This window comes from Phoxinus phoxinus, assembly GCF_949152265.1.
Source record: "Phoxinus phoxinus genome assembly, chromosome: 4".
Lineage (NCBI taxonomy): Eukaryota > Metazoa > Chordata > Actinopteri > Cypriniformes > Leuciscidae > Phoxinus > Phoxinus phoxinus.
Window position 1 is genome coordinate 22687087 of NC_136879.1, and position 21869 is coordinate 22708955.

The following is a 21869-nucleotide window of genomic DNA, read 5'->3' on the forward strand; positions in this document are numbered from 1 at the left end:
ATGACAGTGCGCACGCTCACGGGCCTCGCCACTCTCGTCCCCCTCTGTCGCCAGACCCCTGCCAGAGCACGCCCCTGTGGAACGCTGGTCCTTCCCTGGCCTCCTCTGGCAGGACGCGGCTAATGACCGTGCCCCCACACCGGGCCGCTATGCCACCCACGTCTGGGCCGGTCATTCCGCTTCGCTGCACCCCCGGGGGGACGTCTGTCGTTCGCATGACCCCGCTGGCACAGTCCGTGGGAGCCTGGTTAGAGCTTCCCCCCTGTCCCGCTGGCTTGCGCGAACCATCAGGCTCGGCTATGCGATTCAGTTCGCACGGTCTCCTCCCCGCTTCCGGGGAGTCCGCTTCACTATGGTCGGTGGCTATGCCCCTGTCATGAGAGCGGAGGTCGCCACCCTGCTGGCGAAGGGTGCGATCGAGACTGTCCCTCCAGCCGCAATGAGGTCCGGCTTCTACAGCCCCTACTTCATTGTCCCCAGGAAATCCGGTGGGTTACGGCCAATCCTGGATCTGCGCGTCTTGAACCGTTCCCTTCACAGGCTTCCGTTCAAGAGGCTCATGGCCTAGCGCATTTTCGAATGTGTGCAGCCACAGGATTGGTTTGCAGCGATCGACCTGAAGGACGCCTACTTCATGTCTCCATTTTTTCTCGACACAGACCGTTCTTGCGGGTTGCTTTCGAGGGGCAGGCATTCCAGTACGCTGTTCTCCCATTCGGGTTGGCCCTGTCTCCTCGCGTCTTCACGAAGGTCGTCGAGGCAGCCCTTGTGCCGCTACGGCAGCACGGGGTTCGCATCCTGAATTATCCCGATGACTGGCTAATCCTAGCTCACTCTCGGACCAGGGTTGCAAACACAGGGACCTAGTGCTCCGGCACCTAGCCCGTCTGGGCCTTCGGGTCAACTGGGAGAAGAGCAAACTTTGCCCCGTGCAGAGGATCTCTTTTCTCGGTAGGAAATTCGACTCGGTCGCCATGTGCGCGCAGCTTATGAGCGAGCGCGCGCAGTCACTGCCGACTTGCCTGAGACAATTTGAGGGCAAGAGTGCGGTTCCACTGAAACTTTTTCAGAGGCTCCTGGGGCATATGGCATCTGCAGCCGCGGCAACGCCGCTCGGATTGCTTCATATGAGACCGCTTCAGCACTGGCTTTGCGATCGAGTCCCGAGGTGGGCATGGCGTGAGGGCACGTTCCGAGTACCAGTTACTCCGACCTGCCATCAGACCTTCTCCCCGTGGACGAATCTCAGCTTTCTCGGGCCGGAGTGCCCTTAGAACGAGTTTCCAGGCATGTTGTTGTCTCAACGGATGCCTCCTCCACGGGCTGGGCCGCCATGTGCAATGGACATGCTGCCGTGGGCTCCTGGACAGGTCCCCACCGCCTATGGCATGTCAATTGCCTCGAGTTGCTGGCAGTACGTCTCGCTCTGCACCGCTTCCGGGCGCTGCTCAAGAACCAGCACGTACTAGTCCCATCAGACAATACCGCGACAGTAGCGTACATCAACCGACAAGGTGGTCTACGCTCCCGCCGTATGTCGCAACTCGCCCGCCACCTCCTCATATGGAGTCAGAAGCATCTGAGGTCGCTTCGAGCCATTATATTCCGGGAGACCTGAACTGTGCAGCCGACGAGCTCTCACGGCTTCAGCCTCTTCCGAGAGAATGGAGACTCCATCCCCAGGCGGTCCAGCTGATTGGGATCAGTTCGGGGACGCACAGGTAGACCTGTTTGCCTCCCACGACTCGTCCCACTGCGCCCAGTTTTACTCCCTGACCGAGGGCACGCTCGGCACGGACGCTCTGGCGCACAGCTGGCCCCGGGGGCCTCCGCAAGTATGCGTTCCCCCAGTGAGCCTTCTTGCACAGACCTGTGCAAGATCAGGGAGGACGAGGAGCAGGTCATATTGGTTGCGCCGCACTGGCCCACCCGAACCTGGTTCTCCGAACTTGTACTCCTCGCGACAGCACCTCCCTGGCCAATTCCTCTGAGGAAGGACCTCCTTTCTCAGGGACGGGGCACCCCTTGGCACCCTCGTCCCGATCTTTGGAACCTCCACGTGTGGCTCCTGGACGGGACGAGGCAGGTTTGAGTACCCTACCACCAGCGGTGGTGGCTACCATCACTTCCGCTAGAGCGTCGTCCACTAAGACAAGACATGCCTACGCGTTGAAGTGGAACCTCTTCGTCTTTGGTGCTCTTCTCACTCAGAAGACCCCAGATCATGCCCGATCAGTGTCGTGCTTTCCTTCCTGCTGGGTTGGAGCGAAGGCTGTCTCCCTCCACCCTGAAAGTATATGTTGCCGCTATCGCCGCACATCACGATGCAGTTGATGGTAAGTCCGTGGGAAAGCACGACCTGGTCATCAGGTTCCTGAGAGGAGCGAGGAGACTACAGCCTCCTCGCCCTCCTCTCGTTCCCTCTTGGGACCTCTCGGTGGTACTAAATGCCCTGCAGAGTGCTCCCTTTGAGCCTTTGCAATCAGTGGAGCTTAAGTTCCTGTCAATTAGACAGCGCTCCTGGTTGCTTTGGCCTCCATCAAGAGGGTAGGGGACCTGCACGCATTTTCTGTAGACGAAGCGTGCCTGGAATTCGGGCCGGCCTTTTCTCACGTGATCCTGAGACCCCGGCCTGGATATGTGCCCAAGGTTCCCACCACTCCCTTCCGGGACCAGGTGGTGAACCTGCAAGCGCTGCCCCTGGAGGAGGCAGACCCAGCCTTGGCATTGCTCTGTCCAGTACGCGCCCTCCGTGCTTACGTAGACAGAACGCAGTGTTTCAGGACCTCAGACCAGCTCTTTGTCTGTTATGGTGGGAAGCTGAAGGGAAAGGCTCTCTCCAAGCAAAGGTTGTCTCACTGGATAGTGGACGCCATTGCTTGGCTTACCAGCAGCAAGGTCGACCGTGCCCCCTTGGTGTGACGCCCCACTCCACCCGGAGTGTGGCCTCCTCTTGGGCTCTAGCGCATGGCGCCTCGCTAACAGACATCTGCAGAGCTGCAGGCTGGGCGACACCCAACACATTCGCCAGATTCTATAATCTCCGAGTGGAGCCAGTGTCCTCCTGTGTACTCGCTTCAACCAGCCGGTGCTAGGACCCGCTCAGGTGTCTTCGCTTGCTCGCCATTCCACTCCACGGACTGGATACGTGCGATATTCCTCAGGTGAGCCTGATAAGCCCTGAGTTCCTCCAGCGCTGTTGACGTCAACGCCAGAGTTATGCCTCCGGCAGCTTTCGCGTTGGCTAGGTGCCTCCATGTGCATGGTTCCCCCGCTGGGCGACCCCCACGTGTGTATTTCCACTGTAAGCCTCCTTCGAGCATGTGTCTTTCCCTTGGCAAGCCAGTCTGCCACCCCTGGGGTTGAAATACTCCACCCTACGGGCTGGACACCCCAGTGTTCTCCGTATGCACCCCCCTCCGGGTCATATGTGTTTTCTTAAGTCCCCCCCCTTCGGGCGGGCACTGATTGCATATTTCCACTGTGATATGCTTCCCAGTGTACCTTGGTATTCCTGTGTTAAGTAGGAGTCCTTCGTCCGTGCTAGTCTCACGACAGGGAGCTCAGACTTACGCAGGGCACTGGAAGACAGCCGAGGTGGCGTGATTGGACTGGGAACCCCATTCGTCGTCATTCGACGTAACTCGAAGTGACAACGAAAGGGAACGTCTCGGTTACGGATGTAACCCTCGTTCCCTGAGTAGGGAACGGAGACGTTACGTCTTCCTGCCACTTCCGCTGTACCGCTGGAACAGCCTGAGTTCAGCTTGGCTCCTTCAGCGAAGAAACATATCTGCATGTTGCCGGCTCACTTCCTTATATACCCACACAGTGGGGCGGAGTTACGCTATGCAAATTCAGCAGACCCATGGCATTTGCTTGCCATTGGCTCGTTTTATTAATATTCGAAGAGGATAGGCTTCTAAGCGAACCCCATTCGTCGTCATTCGACGTAACGTCTCCGTTCCCTACTCAGGGAACGAGGGTTACATCCGTAACCGAGACGTTCACTACAGTAGTGTTCCAAATCTTTCCTACTTGAATATCCAGTTTTGCTCTAAAATGTAATTTTATGTAAGTAAAATTTGTTACAAATGCTGTTTTATGTCGACTTTAATCTGTATTTTACCTGGAACATTTTATTAAGGAAGAGGTAGCTCCATTTTAGACATTTAAAAGTCTGACTGCCTGACATGTACATTCCATTGAATCACTCTTTAATTTAATACCTTTTAATACTTTGGTATGTAAGTTTTGCCACTAGAGGTCGCTTATTCAAAACAATAACAAAGGCGTAGCTCGATGACGACGTGAACGAGCGTGGAATCATGGGTGTTGTTGTCTTCACCTCTACAAAGCAATCCGACGGGACTCAGGCAGAACTCATGTTCATGGATGAGCTAGTGTATTAAAGTTATTTATTCACTTAAATTCACATTATTCCATTATTCAATGAGACACTTGTTGCACAATGCTTAAGCCAGATCAATATTAGAATATCATATATTAATAAAAGCTGGATGACTTGTGTTTCTAAATGTCATGCAATTATTTAAAAAATATATTGTATGGTGGAAAAAATTATATATTACTGTAACTACAAATAAAGTCCTCCTGATTATGCTATTTTAGCCACTTGGTACAAACATGTTACCTGTGGTAAATCAAGTAGATTTTTTTTTTCAACCAATAAGACTAAATGTGTTGCGCTATATAACAACGAATAGTTTTCTGTCGTTTTAAATAGTTTTAAATGTATGCAAACAGTTGCTCACCTCTCTAATAAAACACATTAAATCGTCTTTGGTGTTTCCATGGCTTCTACGGAAGTCGAGGGTAACACGGATATGACGTCATTGACAGGCGACGCAATGACACGGGCCATTGAACTGGTTAAAATGGCTGATTTCTCTGGATTTAAACATTATTGGAAACATTTGGGATAATGCAAGTACACAAGTCAATAAAACATATTGTTCTAGTGGTTTTTGGATATTTTCATCTAAAAATCTTAAGTATTGTGCCTTTAAACCTTTTTATGTTCTACTGAATTACAGTATTTTTAATCAATGGAAGGTTCCTAAGGGCTTGCCGGCTTATGCTACCAGACTCAGGAAAGGTGCTTTCTGGGGGTCTGTTTGATCCTCCTGCACGTCTTCCTGTGAAATTGCTATTTTGCACTGTGTTATAATATAATACATTGTCTTGTGTAAGTTGCACACCTGTGCCTCGGGGAATCCTACTGTTTACATCCACACTGGATGTAAACAGTAATACAAGGCTAACTTCTTTTTGTCTTTCTGTTTTTTTTTCTCTCTCTCCATGATGAACAGACTTGTTGGTGGATATGCTTGGAGTTCTGGCCAGCTACAGTATCACCGTCAAAGAACTCAAATTGCTCTTCAGCATGCTGAGAGGAGAAGGAGGATTGTGGGTAAGCCACTGAAAATGAGTGAAAACTAGTGTAGGGCTCTGGGGCTCCAAGGGGTTGTTAGCTTCGCCGCTTTTGGAGATCGTTTTGGAGCCTTTTTAGACCTCTGGAGCAATCAACCGCAGAGCAGATCAGGCCTGCCCAGGTATCGATTCACCGTTCTCTCGAGTGAGGGATATTGACAGAACATCAACTGCTGGCGGACACCACAGTGAGGATGTTGTCACAATAGCTTTAAGTTTTTGGATCGAGTGAAGTACCCCTTCTTGAGAAAAAAATAGACAATTGTGTGAAGACTTGCGCTCTAATAAGACAATTAGTTACGAGACACGAAAATATATATTTTTTGATCAGCAGTGTTTTCATTAGCTTGCCAAAACAGGTGCGAATATGACAGATTGGATCGAAGTTCTTAAATCAAAACCGATTTAGTGAGGCAAAACATTACACTTAAAATTGAGCGTTTTAGAAGTTCTTGCTGTGAAGGTCCTGTGGGAGTTTAGTTATTGTGATTTGCTTTCTCCTTAAGTCGCTTATCTTACCTCTCACGTACTTCTGTCTTCCACAGCCGAGACATGCAGTCAAACTGCTCTCAGTTCTCACTCAAATGGCACAGAGACACGGACCCGACACTTTCTTCAACTTCCCTGGCCGAAGTGCAGCTGTGAGTGGCACCACCTTTTTTTCCCATAATGCACATTTGCATTTTCTTTTAATGCACATTTCATTTGTCGTAAAGTTAAATTAAATGAATGTTGTTTTTAAACTGTTATTTTCACAATATGGATGATAACTGACAAAATAATATTAAAACTCAGTTTTGTTTAAAAAAACCTGAAATAAATCATTTTAAATGCTAAACAAAGCAATATTTTTTTTATAATGCACACTATTGTTCAAAATGTTATGGCCAGAAAGATTTTTTAAATGTTTTTGAAAGTCTCTTATGTTCACAAAGGCTGCATTTGTTTATTTAAATGACAGTAAATTCAGCAATATTGTGAAATTATACCAATTTAAAATAGCAATTGTCTATTTTAATATATTTTCAAATGTAATTTATTCCTGTGATGGCAAAGCTGAATCAGTGTCACATGATTCTTCAGAAATCATTCTAATATGCTGATTTGCTGCTCAAGATACATTTCCTTTATAGTTATCAATATTGAAAGCAGATGTGATGCATTATATTTTTGTGGAAACTGTGATAACAAATTTGTAGGATTCTTTGATACATAGAAAGGGTTTTAAAAGGTTTTTTAAATACTGTTTTGTTTGTAATATATAAATAATAAGCTATTAGAATATATAATCATTTATATTTGTTTGGGTGGCTGGGAACATTAAGTACTTTTATAACTGTTAGATTTTTAGAAGGATGAATGGATTCAAACTAAATTGTCTAGCATACATTACATATACAGACTACAAGGCATTTTTTTTTGTACATTTCTGTTTTCTGCCAGGCAATTGCGTTACCTCCAATTGCCAAATGGCCATATCAGAACGGCTTCACCCTCAACACCTGGTTTCGCATGGATCCTTTGAACAACATCAACGTGGACAAAGACAAACCCTACCTTTACTGGTGACTACATTCACACAGCCTACGCTTTAATGCAGTTATATTTAACTTTGTCAACTCTTAGATAAAACTTGCTTAGCAGAAAAGAAAATGACCTTCAGGGCCTGCTTCTTTTAAGTACATTAAACCGAGTGGCTTTGTTTGAGCGTTTAACAGAGAGAGAGAGAGAGAGAGAGAGAGAGAAAGAGAGAGAGAGAGAGAGAGAGAATTCTGGCTGCTTTGCCACTTATATAATGAGCTTTGTTTGAAGATTTTGTTTTCTGATGATGTGGTGGATTATGCAGGCATAAAAGGGAATTAGGTCAGATTCTGCTGATTAATCCAATAGGTGTTTGAACCCGGGGCAGAATGTTCTGGAATCGCTGGAAAATCTCTGCTGAGGGACACCGGGGTGGAAATAGACATTAATTTGGGCTTTTAATGTCAGCCCGGCAAAAAGAGCATCGTATGTAGGGACTTGTGGGTAATTAGAGCTCAGATTAATAGCACAGACGCGTGTTTATTGGCCAGGGTTCCAGGAGCGAGGGGAAATGGTCCTCAAGGGAGAAGGAGTCCATTTGGAGAGAGAGAAAGAAGGATAACATCCCTTTTTGAACAGCCTTGGTCTTTTTATAAGGCATTTCCCTCTGATATTAGTTTACGAACATATTGCCCATCTAACAAATAATTTTAAATAAAGCCTTTTTCACATGTTCTTGAGTTCAGAATATACAAATTCCTCCATGCATTATGTAGATCAAGGAACTGAGAAACTGCCCCGGGCTTTGTGCGGAGGTTACAAAACAGTGTTGTTGAAGTCTGCCACGCTAATAATGCTAGCTACCGCTCCTAAACGCGGGGTTTGAGAGCGAGCGCTGTGTCCCGCTGTTGCTGTTGTGCTGCCAGATCTGTAGCCTGGAGCTGCCAAGCGCAGGACCGCTCACACAAACTCAAGAGTTCAATTTGTGCGTGACACAGTTTCGGAATAAAAGGAGATGTTCGCAAAGAAACAGAGTATTGATTCACGCTGAGAATCACACTTATTCTCTGCTCTTGAAGACGCTAAAACGATCTCTTGTGCTGTTAGTTTTCTTGTATGTGAGTGTTTATAGTCCTATTGTAGGGAACAGAGAACACAAAAGTGTCTTTGACATTTTGAAATGCAGACAGATATCTTTACTCTCTCTGTTTTGTAACAGGAAACTACAGTAGCTAATGCAGGAAACCTACACACCCTGTTAAAAACATTGTAGAGCAGCCTAAGCTAGTTTTCTGGTTCCAAGTCTGGTCAAACTGATCTGTTGGCTGGATTTAGAGGGGTTTTAGACACTTTAAAGGATTAGTTCACTTCTGAATGAAAAATTCCTGATAATTTACTCACCCCCATGCATGTCATCCACGATATTCACGTCTTTCTTTCTTCAGTCGAAAAGAAATCAAGGTTTTTGAGGAAAACATAACAGGATTTTTCTCCATATAGTGGACTTCAACGGTTTGAAGGTCCAAATTGAAGTTTCAAACCATTGAAGTCCACTATGTAGAGGAAAATCCTGGAATGGTTTCCTCAAAAACCTCAATTTCTTTTCGACAGAAGAAAGAAAGACATGAATATCTTGGATGACGTGGGGGTGAGTACATTATCTGAGGTGAACTAATCCTTTAATGTGGTGGACCAGCACTACCAGGCTAGGAGGCTAACCTAAACCAGCTAAGACCAGCAAAACCATCTTTTTGGTTTTGAAAGAAAGTTTAAGATGTGATTTTTCCGATCCCGTTAAACAAGAACATCTTAAAATAGCATAAGATGGTTGTACTGTAGCTGGTCTAGGATAGACTGAGCTGGTTTAAAATAATCTCCCATTCTAGCTAAAGTGTTATGCTGGTTTTGCTGGTCAGAAAGCCTCTTTCCCAGTCTGACCATCTGAAAGGTGCCCACAACTCCCAGTGAAACACCAATTAAAACCAGCAAATCAATTGTTTGTATTAAATGTTTTTCTCAAGCAGGGTTGCCAATGACTACTACCAAAATATATTTAGCAAATACATCACCTTAAAGTGTTATAATACTGTATGTTATATGTGTATTTATTGATTTTTCAATTTCAGTTTCCGCACAAGCAAAGGCATCGGCTACTCGGCACATTTTGTGGGTAACTGCTTGATTGTGACGTCACTGAAGTCGAAAGGAAAGGGCTTCCAGCACTGCGTGAAATATGACTTTCAGCCCCGCAAGGTAGACTTTCATTTCCAGCTTTGATTTTCTCTCGCTCCTACTAGCATCTGTAGTAATCTAGTGATTGTGTCGTGAAGGAGTAAGAATTGAGTGGATGCACTTGTGAATTTTCTCGCTGTGATGCTCAGTGAAAACCACGAAGCTGTGCCGGAGGATGTATGATCCAGTTAACTGGGCTAAATATGCTGTTTACAAACTGTTAGTGAACCCCAGGACATGAGATAACTGAGGCCATTTTCTGTATTTGTTTTTGTTTTGTTGAATCGAAGGGAAATCTCCTGGAAATCTCTTGGAAATCACTGCACAGCTGCTGCAGTTCTGAAACATCTGTCTGATAAATGATTTCCATGTTTCTACTCAATATTTCATGCTCTTAGCTGGTGTAATCTTTATAAATGTTAATATTTTGCTCTTTTGAGCCTTAGGGGAATGGGTTTGCCAAGGTCTTGAAGTTCTTTCCTAAAAATCAAATCTTACAGTTCAGTCTTACAGACGTGGGGACAAGTTTGCATATTGTGTGAAACTGCACAAGATGATGCTTTATTAAATGTAAATGTAAAATTAAAATTAAATTAAATAATACAATTGAATAAATCAACATTCAAATTGATCCGTTTACAGAAAAAGGTCAGACCCATAAATGTTTTCATTTTCATCCACTTTAATGTAATAATATGTCAATGTACAGATAAGCCAATGTGATTCAGACCTCTGGTGATAAAACAACAATTTATCACTTGATCACAGTTTAAGAAGAGAAATTATTTTTTCGTAGCTTGGATCATCCATTGTTATGCACATGTAAATGAACTGTTTAATTCTTCTCATCTCCAGTGGTTTAGACTCATAGGGGTTTTATTACTTTTTCTTTTCTTCTTCCTAACAATGGAATTTTTGATTTAGTGACTTAATATAAGCGATAACAGGCTGTGTAGAAACTCTCTCAGTGCATTTTGATGTGGTCTTGCTTTGAGGATAAAATAAAATAAAAAATGCAGATACTTTGCAATGACAGAATGGCAATAGAACATCATTACAGTTCATGCATATATGATTATGTATTTTCAATATGTAGTTAAATGGAAATGTTAAGTAGCCTATGTTGTTGTAAAAACGAGCTGGTATGAAAGAGAAAACAATGATTAAAAACAGCTCCGTTGGACATTACGATCAATGAACAGAACACACACAGAACATGCTTCTTGTCCTGAATGGTGTGTGTTTGAAACACTGCACCATATCGTGACTCTTTCGTGTGTCGGCACATTGACAGAAATGAAATCTGTAATGACCCTTGTCTCCTGCTAAGTAAACCTTCCTTTACTCCCTCACTACTCTGATTTCCTCTCTGCCTCTGTCTGCTTCCTCTCCTCTCTTCTCTTCTCCCCTCACTCAAGATCTGATGTATTATTTATATCTAAATGCAAATTTTTACTGCATTAGACCTTCTGCCTGCTGCCCATGAAAATGGTTTTTGGGTTGAATTTTGTGCTTCCAGTGCCAGAAAAGAAAAATACAGCTAAAACCCATTTGAAAAACAAAAACAAAAAACATTCTGTCCATCTGAAATTGTACAATTTCTGTTTTCCCTGATCAAGTCTGATTTCTTAGAAATTGCAGCATTTGGCTTTTATATGAAAGAGTTTTGATGATTGCTGAATTATTTTGCCATCAAGAAGTATTGTTGGAATTTTGTATGTACCTCAATTACTGTAAAATTATCAGTGTTTTATACATAATATAAATGCAACTTGACCGTGATATCTGACAAATGTTAATATTATCTTTAGAAAAACAAACATTTATCATTCGTTGACTATGCATTAATACTAGAAAAGGGTTCAATTTCATGCTGATAGTATCACAATATATAATTATTAATATGATTATTTATACAAATGTATGCTCTGACGCTTCTGTAATATGCAGAATGAATTGTACTCTCCACGACCCTCTCAGAACAGACCTGCAACTGATTTTTAGATTGTGAGCTACCAGTTGAGATTTATTGATTTGCATTATTTAAACCTTCCTCATGCACTGCAATGTTTTTTCTTTCTCTAGTGGTACATGATCAGCATTGTTCACATCTACAACCGCTGGAGGAACAGTGAGATTCGCTGCTACGTCAATGGTCAGCTGGTCTCATACGGTGACATGGCTTGGCACGTCAACACCAACGACGTAAGACCGCTTTGCTATCGCTCTCTCTGTCTGTAGCTCGTTCTCTCTGTTCTCTCAGAGTAATATCATCACTGTGTGCACAGTGTGAAATGAAATGATAAAAGATGCACTGACTTACCACAGTTTCAGAATAGATAAACATTTATTGCTGCCAGCACGTCAAGCCTATCATGTAGTTTAGCCGATACAGTGATATATGTGAGCTGCAAAAAATGATTTTCATAATCAGTATTTTACTGTATGTCTTTTTGATGTTGATTCATGTTTTTTTTGCAATATGATGAAAATGGGACACTTCAGTGTAGAAAAGATAAAGATTGTCTGTATATCTATAAATACAGACTATTAGGGGTGTAACGATACCCTCATGTCCCGATTCAATACATATCAGGATACTGAACTCACAATATGATATTATTGCGATAATCCAAGACAAAAGGATGACAAAAAATGTACTGTTGATTAAAATGCTAAATTTGATATTACATTGTGGGTGTAAATTAATAGACTACGGCTTGTTAACCCAATGCACAGGACGATAGAGACACCAGAATAAAAATATTCATGATTCTGAAGCTGAAAATACAGAATTAATTTAGACAAATATGCATACACTGTCACTGACTAGATATATGTAAAATAATGTAGGCTACTTTTTACTGGTAACATAAGACGTTTGGCATTATCAGGACCCACAAATATCCCCCCATTGCATTATTATACATTATATTCAACATTATATATAGTAGTTTAATGTAGTACTGACACTAAAACTCTGAAAATGTGATTTTTTTACTCACACAGTCATTTTATTTTGGGTGAACTATACACAATACATATTGTCACTATCCACGATACAAATTGTTGCATTTTGTATTGCGAAATGTTGTGATACAATATATTGTTACACACCTAATATACTGTGTATATACACATGCATACATATATATATTATTTGCCAGCTCAAACTTTATATATAAGACATTATCTTGGGGGTTCAGTGATTAGATAAAAATTCACAGACCTTTGCCTGTGTATTTCTGTAGCTCACTGAAAGCAATGTCAGATAATTAAAAGGTTGGACCAGCAGTGCTTAACCTCAGGTCTCCCGGGTGCTGATTTTGATTAAACTAATAGGCAGGTTTCAGCACAGAAGAAGATCTCTGTAATGCTACATCTCAATTACATTGTGAACCATTAGTCGCTTGGTATGGAGTTTGCATACTGACATCCCACTATATTTCCACGCCAGCTCTCTATTTTTTTCCCTACTATCCACTTTTGAGAGATTGCTACTAAGAACTCCAAGCTGTTTTCTTGTGCTTATCACAGAGCTATGACAAATGTTTCCTCGGCTCATCTGAGACGGCAGACGCCAACCGAGTGTTCTGCGGACAGCTCGGAGCCATCTATGTGTTCAGTGAAGCGCTAAACCCTGCTCAGATATTTGCCATCCATCAACTAGGCCCAGGATACAAGGTATGTATCAGATTTGCCAAAAGTGCGTTACACCCCAACGCTTCACAGCCACCATTGATCTCCAAGAGATGTTATTCCTCTGTCTGTGGCATTTGGTCATTGATTGATGTGCGTTCAAACATGATTTCACCACCCCGAGGAAACAACCGCAGTTTTGAGATCTAAATCTCAGCTGATTTCAAGCTGGTCATTATTGTCCAGCTACCATGCTACAAAAAACGCCTAAGCTGAAAAAAAACGGATGTGAGAAATGCTGCATTTACATATTTACTTATCACCAAACGTTTGTTTGACGAACCTTATTCTTTTTGTCGTCATGCATTATTGCTTTTACACTGACGACAGCAAAGTTTCTCGGTTTTGCTTCTTAATGAAGTCTTCCGTTGATGAAGTGTGCCTCCGGATAGTTTATAGTCTTTCTCTCCCTTTCATGTCTCTGACCTTTTGTCGCTAATTCTCAAGGTGCTTTTGAAGCGATTTAGCATTTAATTGCATCCATGGGGTAAACAGAGCAGGTTACTTTGGATTTTTTTTTCTTCCCAAGGCTGTACCCTTATTAAATATGAAGCTCTGTCCTATTAGTAATTGGGACTCGCAGCAGTTTTTCAGTCTCATTGTGCAAAGTCTAATTTTCTCTGAAGCACCAGGCTTTGATTAGCGACTCATTATCTAAAACAATAAACCACATGCATGGAACGGATAGCATATGTATTCCAAAAATGGCATTACAGAAGGCATTGTTTATGAATGATGAGCTTTTCCTAATTTAATTCCAAATTCTGACACCATCTCAATTGTCTTTGCTCCATTACAGCAGTGTTTTACTCATGAGCTGTGCAATCTAAAAGGGCAAGTAACTGCTAAAACCCATCTTAACAATGTATTTATTTATTTTCACCTAGTGTGTTTTTTAAATGACCTGTTAGACATTTGCACTGGTTTTTCTCTAATCAGTGTGGGCTGATCATTTCCCTTATTAATTGAGCTTCTAGACCTCTGATTCCCACTGCCCCTCACGTCGTCATGACGGACAGGTTGGCAGAAATAATGAGCAGTCTGCTTCAGGGAGAAAGCAATTACCCACCCAAGATAAACCTGTGAATGGAGTCTCTTGAAATCTCAAAAGGGGTTGTATATTTCAGTGGAGAGTCAGCTATCAGACTACCTGTCAGCTCTGTGGCTGATCAGGTGAATTTACCTGGTTTAGGAATAGGGCAAAGGCCTTCAGAGTTTATAGCAAGGCTAGACCGCAGGGCCTGGCCCTCATTTGATGAAAAGCATGATGGAATGGGTTTTTAATTGTGATGGATCTACCCTAAGCATTGCCTTCTAAAACTGTGTTTGTCGAAAGAACGGCAGAATGAGGGTGCCAAAAAATCACATGCAAAGCGAGAAAAATTCTAATAAATGCACCATTGCCTGTCGGAAAATAAGGGAAAGTCTTCCCCCTCCCCATTTTTTCTTCTTTTTTTTAATGTAGCAAAACAAACAATGAATGTGGAATGAGTGAATGCTTTGTAAAATCAATGGGTCTCATTCACTAATAATTGCGTGGATTATTTCGTATGTGTACGCAGTGGAGAACTTCTCACGAAAGATCTCCGCCTAATTTACAACACAATATTAATTTGTTCTTAGGGGTATGTTTACACGACAACGATATGCTTAAAACGGAGAAGTTTTTCCTTTGAGTTTTCCGCGCACAGACGACACAATTGTCAAAACGACGACCCCCATTCACACGGATCTGCGAAAACGACTAAAAACCCTGTATTCTGCTGCCAGGCCATTAGATGGCGATGAAACACTATTGGCTGAACATGTAATACGCATGTGTAGGACGACATCGTCTTCGGAGATTCGCTGTTTTGTTGTTGTTTACATGGAGAACTTGCACTTTGAAACATGTTTTCAAAAGTTTGCGTTTTCAGGCACCCAAAACGCCGCTGTCGTGTAAACGAACGGCCAAAATGTATAAAAAGTTTTACCTTTTTGAGTTGAAAACAGTGTTGTAAGGCCCTGTTTACACGAGAACGCTCGCGGGTGAAAACGTAAAAATATTTTATCGGATGTGCCTTTCATTTACACGGCGGCGGCGTTTTTGGGGCTTAAAGACGCAAAAAAGTGAAACCACCCTCCAGAGTGGAAATCTTAAAAACGCTCCACCATCACGTTCCCGTCTGGGTAAAAACGGCAAAGACGCAAAAGTCTGCTAGACAGTGAAGGTGTCGCGTACGCGTTTACGTCACAGGCATGCGCCAGTACAGGAAAATAACAAAACATTATCAAACTAATATATAGCTTTAATTTAATTAAAAATCTGAGCGACACGCGAAGAGCACCGAGGGTTAAAGCCAAGGGGGTAATCCATCCGCCGGGAACTGAAGCCTCCCCGGGAGCCGCCATTGTAGCAGAACTTCACCTGCTGTTAGCATTCCATTGACTCCCATTCATTTTGGCGTCACTTTGACAGCGAATAACTTTACATCTGAGGCGTCCAAAGACTCTATTTGTCCATTATTTATTTCTAAAGAAACGTCAATGTATAAAAGGCTTCATTACCTTGTATCTTATACGTCATGGCCCCGTAGAAGCCGTTTTTGTAAAAATAAGCTAACGATTGCGTCATAATCACTCGACTCATTCGCACAGTAGAGTAATTACCGTATATACCGGCAGAGAAGCTAAGCAATCAGGGGGACGTGGAGGCATAAAGTCAAGGGAGAAGCCCATAGAGAGTGATAAAGTTGCTCCTGCTGCTAGCTTATGGACAGCTAATGCTCACGCTCTCCGTCTCTGCGAGATTCGGAGGGGAATGATTCAGATTTCTCTCGGCACAGCTACTAGAAGACTGCAAACGGTCAGACACATTGTTCACGTCACCAAGCTCAGTTTGAGCCTGCGCAGTACGCCTGGCGATCAGGAAGTGAGTGCTTCAAATGGGCTTCACTTTTCTCCGTTGAAATCTATGGGGTCGCTGTGTCCATCTTATATACTGTCTATGGTTGAAGCAGCAGCTTTACCATATCAAAGAGTATAGAAGAACAAGAGGCGAAACTCTGATGCTTTCTGGGTAACAGCCACTAGGTGTCGCGGCCGCCATTTTGGGGTGAAGATTCCAACTGGAGTTACTGGACAACAGCACAGATAACAGTTACCGTAACAGTTACACATAAACAAACAGAATGACAATGAAGTCCAAGTGGAATAAAAGAAAGCAGTGACTTGTCTAAGTCTGTGAAATAAACTGTTAAACGGGATTTGATGATCAGTCATTGTACGTTATTATATGTTGTCATCATTCAGTTAGGATTTGATCTTTAATGTACTTTTTATATATATAAAGCAGCTGATATTGCCATAGCGACAGCAAGAAGCTAGTGGATAGTGATGGGAAGTCCGGCTCTTCTCAAAGAATCGGCTCTTAGAGCCGGCTCCTTCGCGAACGACACATCACTAGTAGTGGACTGCCGAGTCGCTTTCACCCCAAAATGGCGGAAACGTAGGGCTGCTGCTGGGCGCTGGTGTTGCAATGGAACGTTCTATTGGCTTTCACTTCTTGTCAATATACGTTCTTTGACCATATTAAACATGAAAAACTGTGTCACCGGCTCTTTCACTTTCAGTGCTTCACATTGCCACCTAGCCGCCTGGAGTGCACACTACATCCAATTGCACACACTTTTGCGTCACCATATGCACGCAGATTTCCCCCCCATAACGCTCGTCTAAACGCAGAATAAAAAGTGATAACGCAACGCCACTTTTGCGTTTTCTCTTCAGATCGTTTCCGTGTAAACATAGCCTACATGAGTGGCCGCATGCACGAGGTTAGTTATTTGCATAAAATACGCCCAAACCTTCTACATATACAGGCTTTCCGCAGACGTTTTCCGTACAGTCATTCTCGTCAAACATGCGACTCTCTCTGCAGACTCGCTCTTACCAGATCCTCGAGCAAAACCAGTTCAAACACAATAAACACATTTTATACAGACCCCAGACCCAGATTACAGACCTCTCACTAGCCAGCTGTACATACGTGTATATTTGCATTATTCAGAGAAACCTCACTGCTGATGCTATAACGCAGCTTTTTCCACATTTTTTTCGTACATTTTTTGTTTTTTTAGTAAGAACGTTTTTGGTGAATCATGATTTGTTTGTGAAAACGTTCATAGGCAGATTTCATGCACACATTTTTGCGTACGCAAACGCGTGCATTGTGAATGTGCCAGTGTTCTCAAACCACGTTAGCTGAAATAACTATACTTTTTTTTTTTTTTATAGTTTTTAATATTTTTTTTTTATATATATTTTTCTCCAGTTAGCTACCCTTCCCTGACTTTGGCTGCCTGCCCTCAACAACCACTGACACCATTATTTGTTCTGTTGACTCTAATGTGTTGGCTCCCTTAGGTCCTCATGGCCTTCTTAGCCTTTTAGCAGAGTACCTGCCCGGATACGTAGAGACAGTGGGCTGTGGCAGGCTGAAAACTCAGTCTCCAGGGATTTATGTGACTGATCTGAAGATGACCCGATTACAGTCTTGTTGCTGCTGCCTACAAACACTGAACTCCAGTCAGACACATTTACTTGTGTTCTTGTCTTCAATGCCTTGATAGAATAAACAGGTTTGGTCTCAGATTGGTCAGCAGCTTCTGTTTGGAAGAATATGTTTGTATGTCTCTTATGCTAATCAAGGTAGAAAAAAAACAGCTCTGTTACTACTGCAGAGTCTCATGAGAGAACATGTGAGCATGACATCATCAGTTTCTGTCAGAAGTGTATTAGACGTTACACCAGCGTCTTGTCAAATTATTCTTTTTTTCTGAGGCAGTGCTTTCAACTTTTTTGCACACTGTCACCATGTATTAACCTGCTGTGATATTTATTTTCCCAGCCAGTCTGATATATTTTGAGATTTGCTTTGCATCATATGTTTGCAGCAGAAACCTGACCAGCGACCGGTGACATTTATGCTATCTGTGCAGCAGAGAAAACCAAACAACATTAATCTTTTTAGGTCAAAATAACCGTACAGATCATCAAAGTTTCTTCTTTTTTTTTCTGTCCGTTTTCTTTATTTTGAATAGAATAAAGATAACAGTAAAGCTAACATAAGCTGAACAGACATAGGCTACTTGTTACTATAATGCTGTATTTATTTGCTCACAGATCGTATATGGAAAAATATTTTATTATATCAGGTTTATTGCCTTAGAAACCGTATCCACAAGGTAATGACATTTAATGACAATAACAAACACCCTCCTACATCTTTAAATAGACACTGAACAGTTAGTACATGAATAATGAAATATGAATACAAAGGGCCAGGTAGTTTGTTTCTAACAAGAAGTTGTTAACATCTCCTTTTTTAATAATTGAGTTAGCTGAAGGACAGTTTTACATACGATTTGTTAAAACATGCTAAGTAAACTAGATGATTATTATTGAAATAATGAATTAATTGATTGCAAAGATATCATGTAACAAAATGTAGTGCACTACAACTATTTGAACTATAGCAATAGTTTTTATATAGCAAGAAATACTACAGTATATACTCAAATATAGTATTCGATTTTGAACATAGCCCATGTTTGTATGTGTATCAGTGGGGTAAAGAAAGTTTGCTGCCCTTGAGTGTGCATATAATTATATGACCCATACGCGCATACAGTATATATCTGTTATCTGGTCACATATGACAAACTGTAAACATTGCTTTTGTTCATGCAAGTGCCTTCAAGTAAACGTCTTCTGATAAAAAGGGAGTTGGTTTTCTAAAAAGGCCTGGTTATCATTGTCTGCTCACTGCAAGTTAATACAGTTAGCACACGTCTGGAGCAGGGCACATCTGGATGACATCATCACCTGGGATGTGCTGCCTGCAGGTGTTGGGCTGCAGGCCTTTGATTTGACAGCGCACGAAACAACCTCATGAATGATAATTCAGCTGGGGGATTCCCATATCGCCCCTACTTCATCTTCATGATTATTTCATGTCACCGAGCTCGTTTATTATTCATCGCGCTCCCACGACTTTGGATAAGATTTAATCACTACATAAAAAGAATCTTCTCCTTTTCATGCTAGGAATAGTAAATCTTTTAATAAGCGCATGGAATAATACGATTTGCATAGATGTACTGTTAAATATACATTGTGATATTTTCATGTGTTTTGTGATAATTCAATCATTGGTTAATTCTCTCTCCTTCACCAACATGTCTCACCTTTTAGAGGTGAATATTGCGTCATTTAGACCAGATTTTCATCTGAGATATTCTGTGTCGGTCTAGACTTCTCTTAATTTGTCTCTTTATCTTTTTTTTTTTTTTTTACCTCCCTAGAGCACCTTTAAATTTAAATCGGAAAGCGATATCCATCTGGCCGACCACCATAAACAAGTGTTGTACGATGGAAAGTTAGCAAACAGCGTCTCCTTCACTTACAACGCCAAAGCCACAGACGCTCAGCTCTGCCTGGAGTCCTCGCCAAGAGAAAACCCGTCCATTTTCGTGCATTCGCCTCACGCTCTAATGCTACAGGTACAGTAAATGTCTGCTTAACACTTTAAGACTCCTTTCTACTCTCTTAATCCTTAATAAACTGCATAATGGTTAGTAATGTCACAAAATGTTAATCAGATGCTGCGTTGTTTAGCTAACACCATGGGATAATGTCAGTGTTTGCCATTCAATGGTAATTGTTTGTAGAGCTTAGTCAGTGGTTAATGTGAGTCGGTACACTTTCAACAATGGCAAAAAAGTTCATTACTGAATGCATCGATCACTATGTAATCCATGTGATTCTTCCCTTCTGTTTCTATAAGGATGTTAAGGCCATCGTTACACACTCCATTCATAGTGCCATTCACTCCATTGGCGGTATCCAGGTGCTGTTTCCTCTCTTTGCACAGCTGGATTTCCATCAGCACAATGAAAGCCAGGTGGAAACCACAGTGTGGTAAGTTATATTATGTCCACCAAAAGTTTGGGGTCAGTAAGACAACATTTATACTTTTATTCAGCAAGGATGCCTTAGATGGATAAAAAGTTACGGTACAAAATAATGATGTTTCAAATAAATGGCGTTCTATTCATCAAAGAATCCTGAAGAAAATGTTTAATCTTCACAAAATATATTGAAAAGCACAACTGTTTTCTATTTTGATAAAAGATGCAATAAGAAAGGTTTCTTGAGCACAAAATCAGTATATTAGAATGGTTTTTGAAGGATCATGTGACACTGAAAACTGATGTAATGAATACTGAAAATTTAGCTTTGCTATCACAGACATACAATACTTTTTAAAATATATATTAAAGTAGACGATATTTATTTTTGTATTGTAAAAATATTTCACATTATTGCTGTTTTTATTGTGTATTTGATCAAATAAATGCAGCCTTGAGGAGCATAAGAAACTTCTGTCAAAAACATTGATAATCTTACTGACCCCAAACTTTTGAACTTTATAGTGTATAATATTAATAATTATTTTCACGTTAAGGCCAATAACCAGCAAATGGCATATATTCAAATTCTTTTTTTAAAGATTAACTTTAAGTGAGCTTTAGATGATGCACAATTATATATCTAATATTGGCTGATACAAAAAGCTTAGCAATCAACCAATAGCATCAAGTGCAGGATGTTCTTGCCATTCTTTCCATTGATATTTGGTCGACAAGTCTTCAATCTTGAATCGTAAGCAGCGGTTACCCAATAAAGTTGTGTAATGAGATGTTTTGGTGCAGTTCAACTCTCCTGGCCTTCCTGATGGAGCTTCTCAAGAGCTCAGTGGCAATGCAAGAGCAGATGCTTGGTGGGAAGGGTTTCCTGGTGATTGGATACCTCTTGGAAAAGGTGAATTGACTGTTTTCTTTTGTTTTTCATTTTCTAACATATCATTTAGATCGGTTAAAGCTGAAGTCTGAAATGTTTGTGCTGGTAGCAACACCAAACGGAATTAGAAAAATAGTGGTTTCCAAGCAGATTTTCCCACACCATTGTTCAGACAAAACAGTTGTTCCACGGCTCAGAGCATTGGTTAGGCCATTGCACATTGTTTACACTCTTTGGAAAAAGCAGCCTGCAAATATCTTATAGTTGCACATTAATCTGGATAGGAGAAGATATTTTAACACTGGTTAAAATGCTATTCTAAAGGTGCTGTATGCAATATACTAAAGCATAAAATACCATAATGTGTTTGCTGAGATTTAGTAAACATGCTAAATCCAAATACCGATACTTCTTCCTCCGAAAAACAAAAAGACACTCCAGGTTGCCAGTTGGCGTATTGTAGCCATGGAAGCCAGCAAAGAAACTAGGACAGAGATCGCAGATTTTTAATTTGCAAACAATAAAAATACATTAGCTGATCAACTTTTCATTGCCAATTGTGCTTGTTCCTGTTGCGTGTCTCCAATCTGGCAACCCGCACGATCGTCGAGCCTGTGGAGGAGAGGGAGGGGGAAACAACTCTCCAATATTTTGAATTGCAGTACCCATTTCACCCACTAGCTGTCAAAATTACAAACTGCACCTTTAAAAAAACCTCTCAATGCATGAAACTAACAATGAATTACTATTTTCTTTAAATGGTTATAGGAGTATTAAGATTTTCTCTTTCAGAAGGAGTTGTCATGACCTCGATTGACTCAAGCTTTTGTAAGCATGAGCTGAATAATAATTGAAAAAAACACACGTGCACAATTCACTTGCTAGGACAGAGGAGAAAGGCGCATTATGGTTGATGAATGACAAATGCACACTTCAGCATTTCCTCGGCGAATGCCGGTTCAACGGCACTATTATATTCTTCCTTGTCCATGCGTTTATTGGGATGACATACAAATTATCCCAGTGTCATTATTCTTTTTTCCTCTCGCTATCTTTACTTATTCATAGCTGTCCTTATTTCTCTAGTCTCCATTGGCTCCATCTAAAGTTGGCACTTGAGT

At 41.9% G+C, this 21869-nt stretch overlaps 1 protein-coding gene across 2 annotated transcripts in view; it reads left to right on the forward strand.

Moving 5' to 3' along the window:
* The window catches only part of nbeab (neurobeachin b), a gene marked incomplete at its 5' end in the record, with an annotated part of 258401 nt that overhangs the window by 62697 nt on the left and 173835 nt on the right, over window positions 1-21869 (forward strand). For both annotated transcript variants that reach the window (XM_079608909.1, XM_079608908.1), the window contains 9 exons: window positions 5334-5434; window positions 6000-6095; window positions 6898-7019; window positions 9102-9228; window positions 11293-11412; window positions 12745-12891; window positions 19251-19448; window positions 19733-19866; window positions 20661-20769. In XM_079608909.1, coding sequence (XP_079465035.1) covers window positions 5334-5434; window positions 6000-6095; window positions 6898-7019; window positions 9102-9228; window positions 11293-11412; window positions 12745-12891; window positions 19251-19448; window positions 19733-19866; window positions 20661-20769 — 1154 coding nt within the window. The remainder of the gene's footprint in view (window positions 1-5333; window positions 5435-5999; window positions 6096-6897; window positions 7020-9101; window positions 9229-11292; window positions 11413-12744; window positions 12892-19250; window positions 19449-19732; window positions 19867-20660; window positions 20770-21869) is intronic.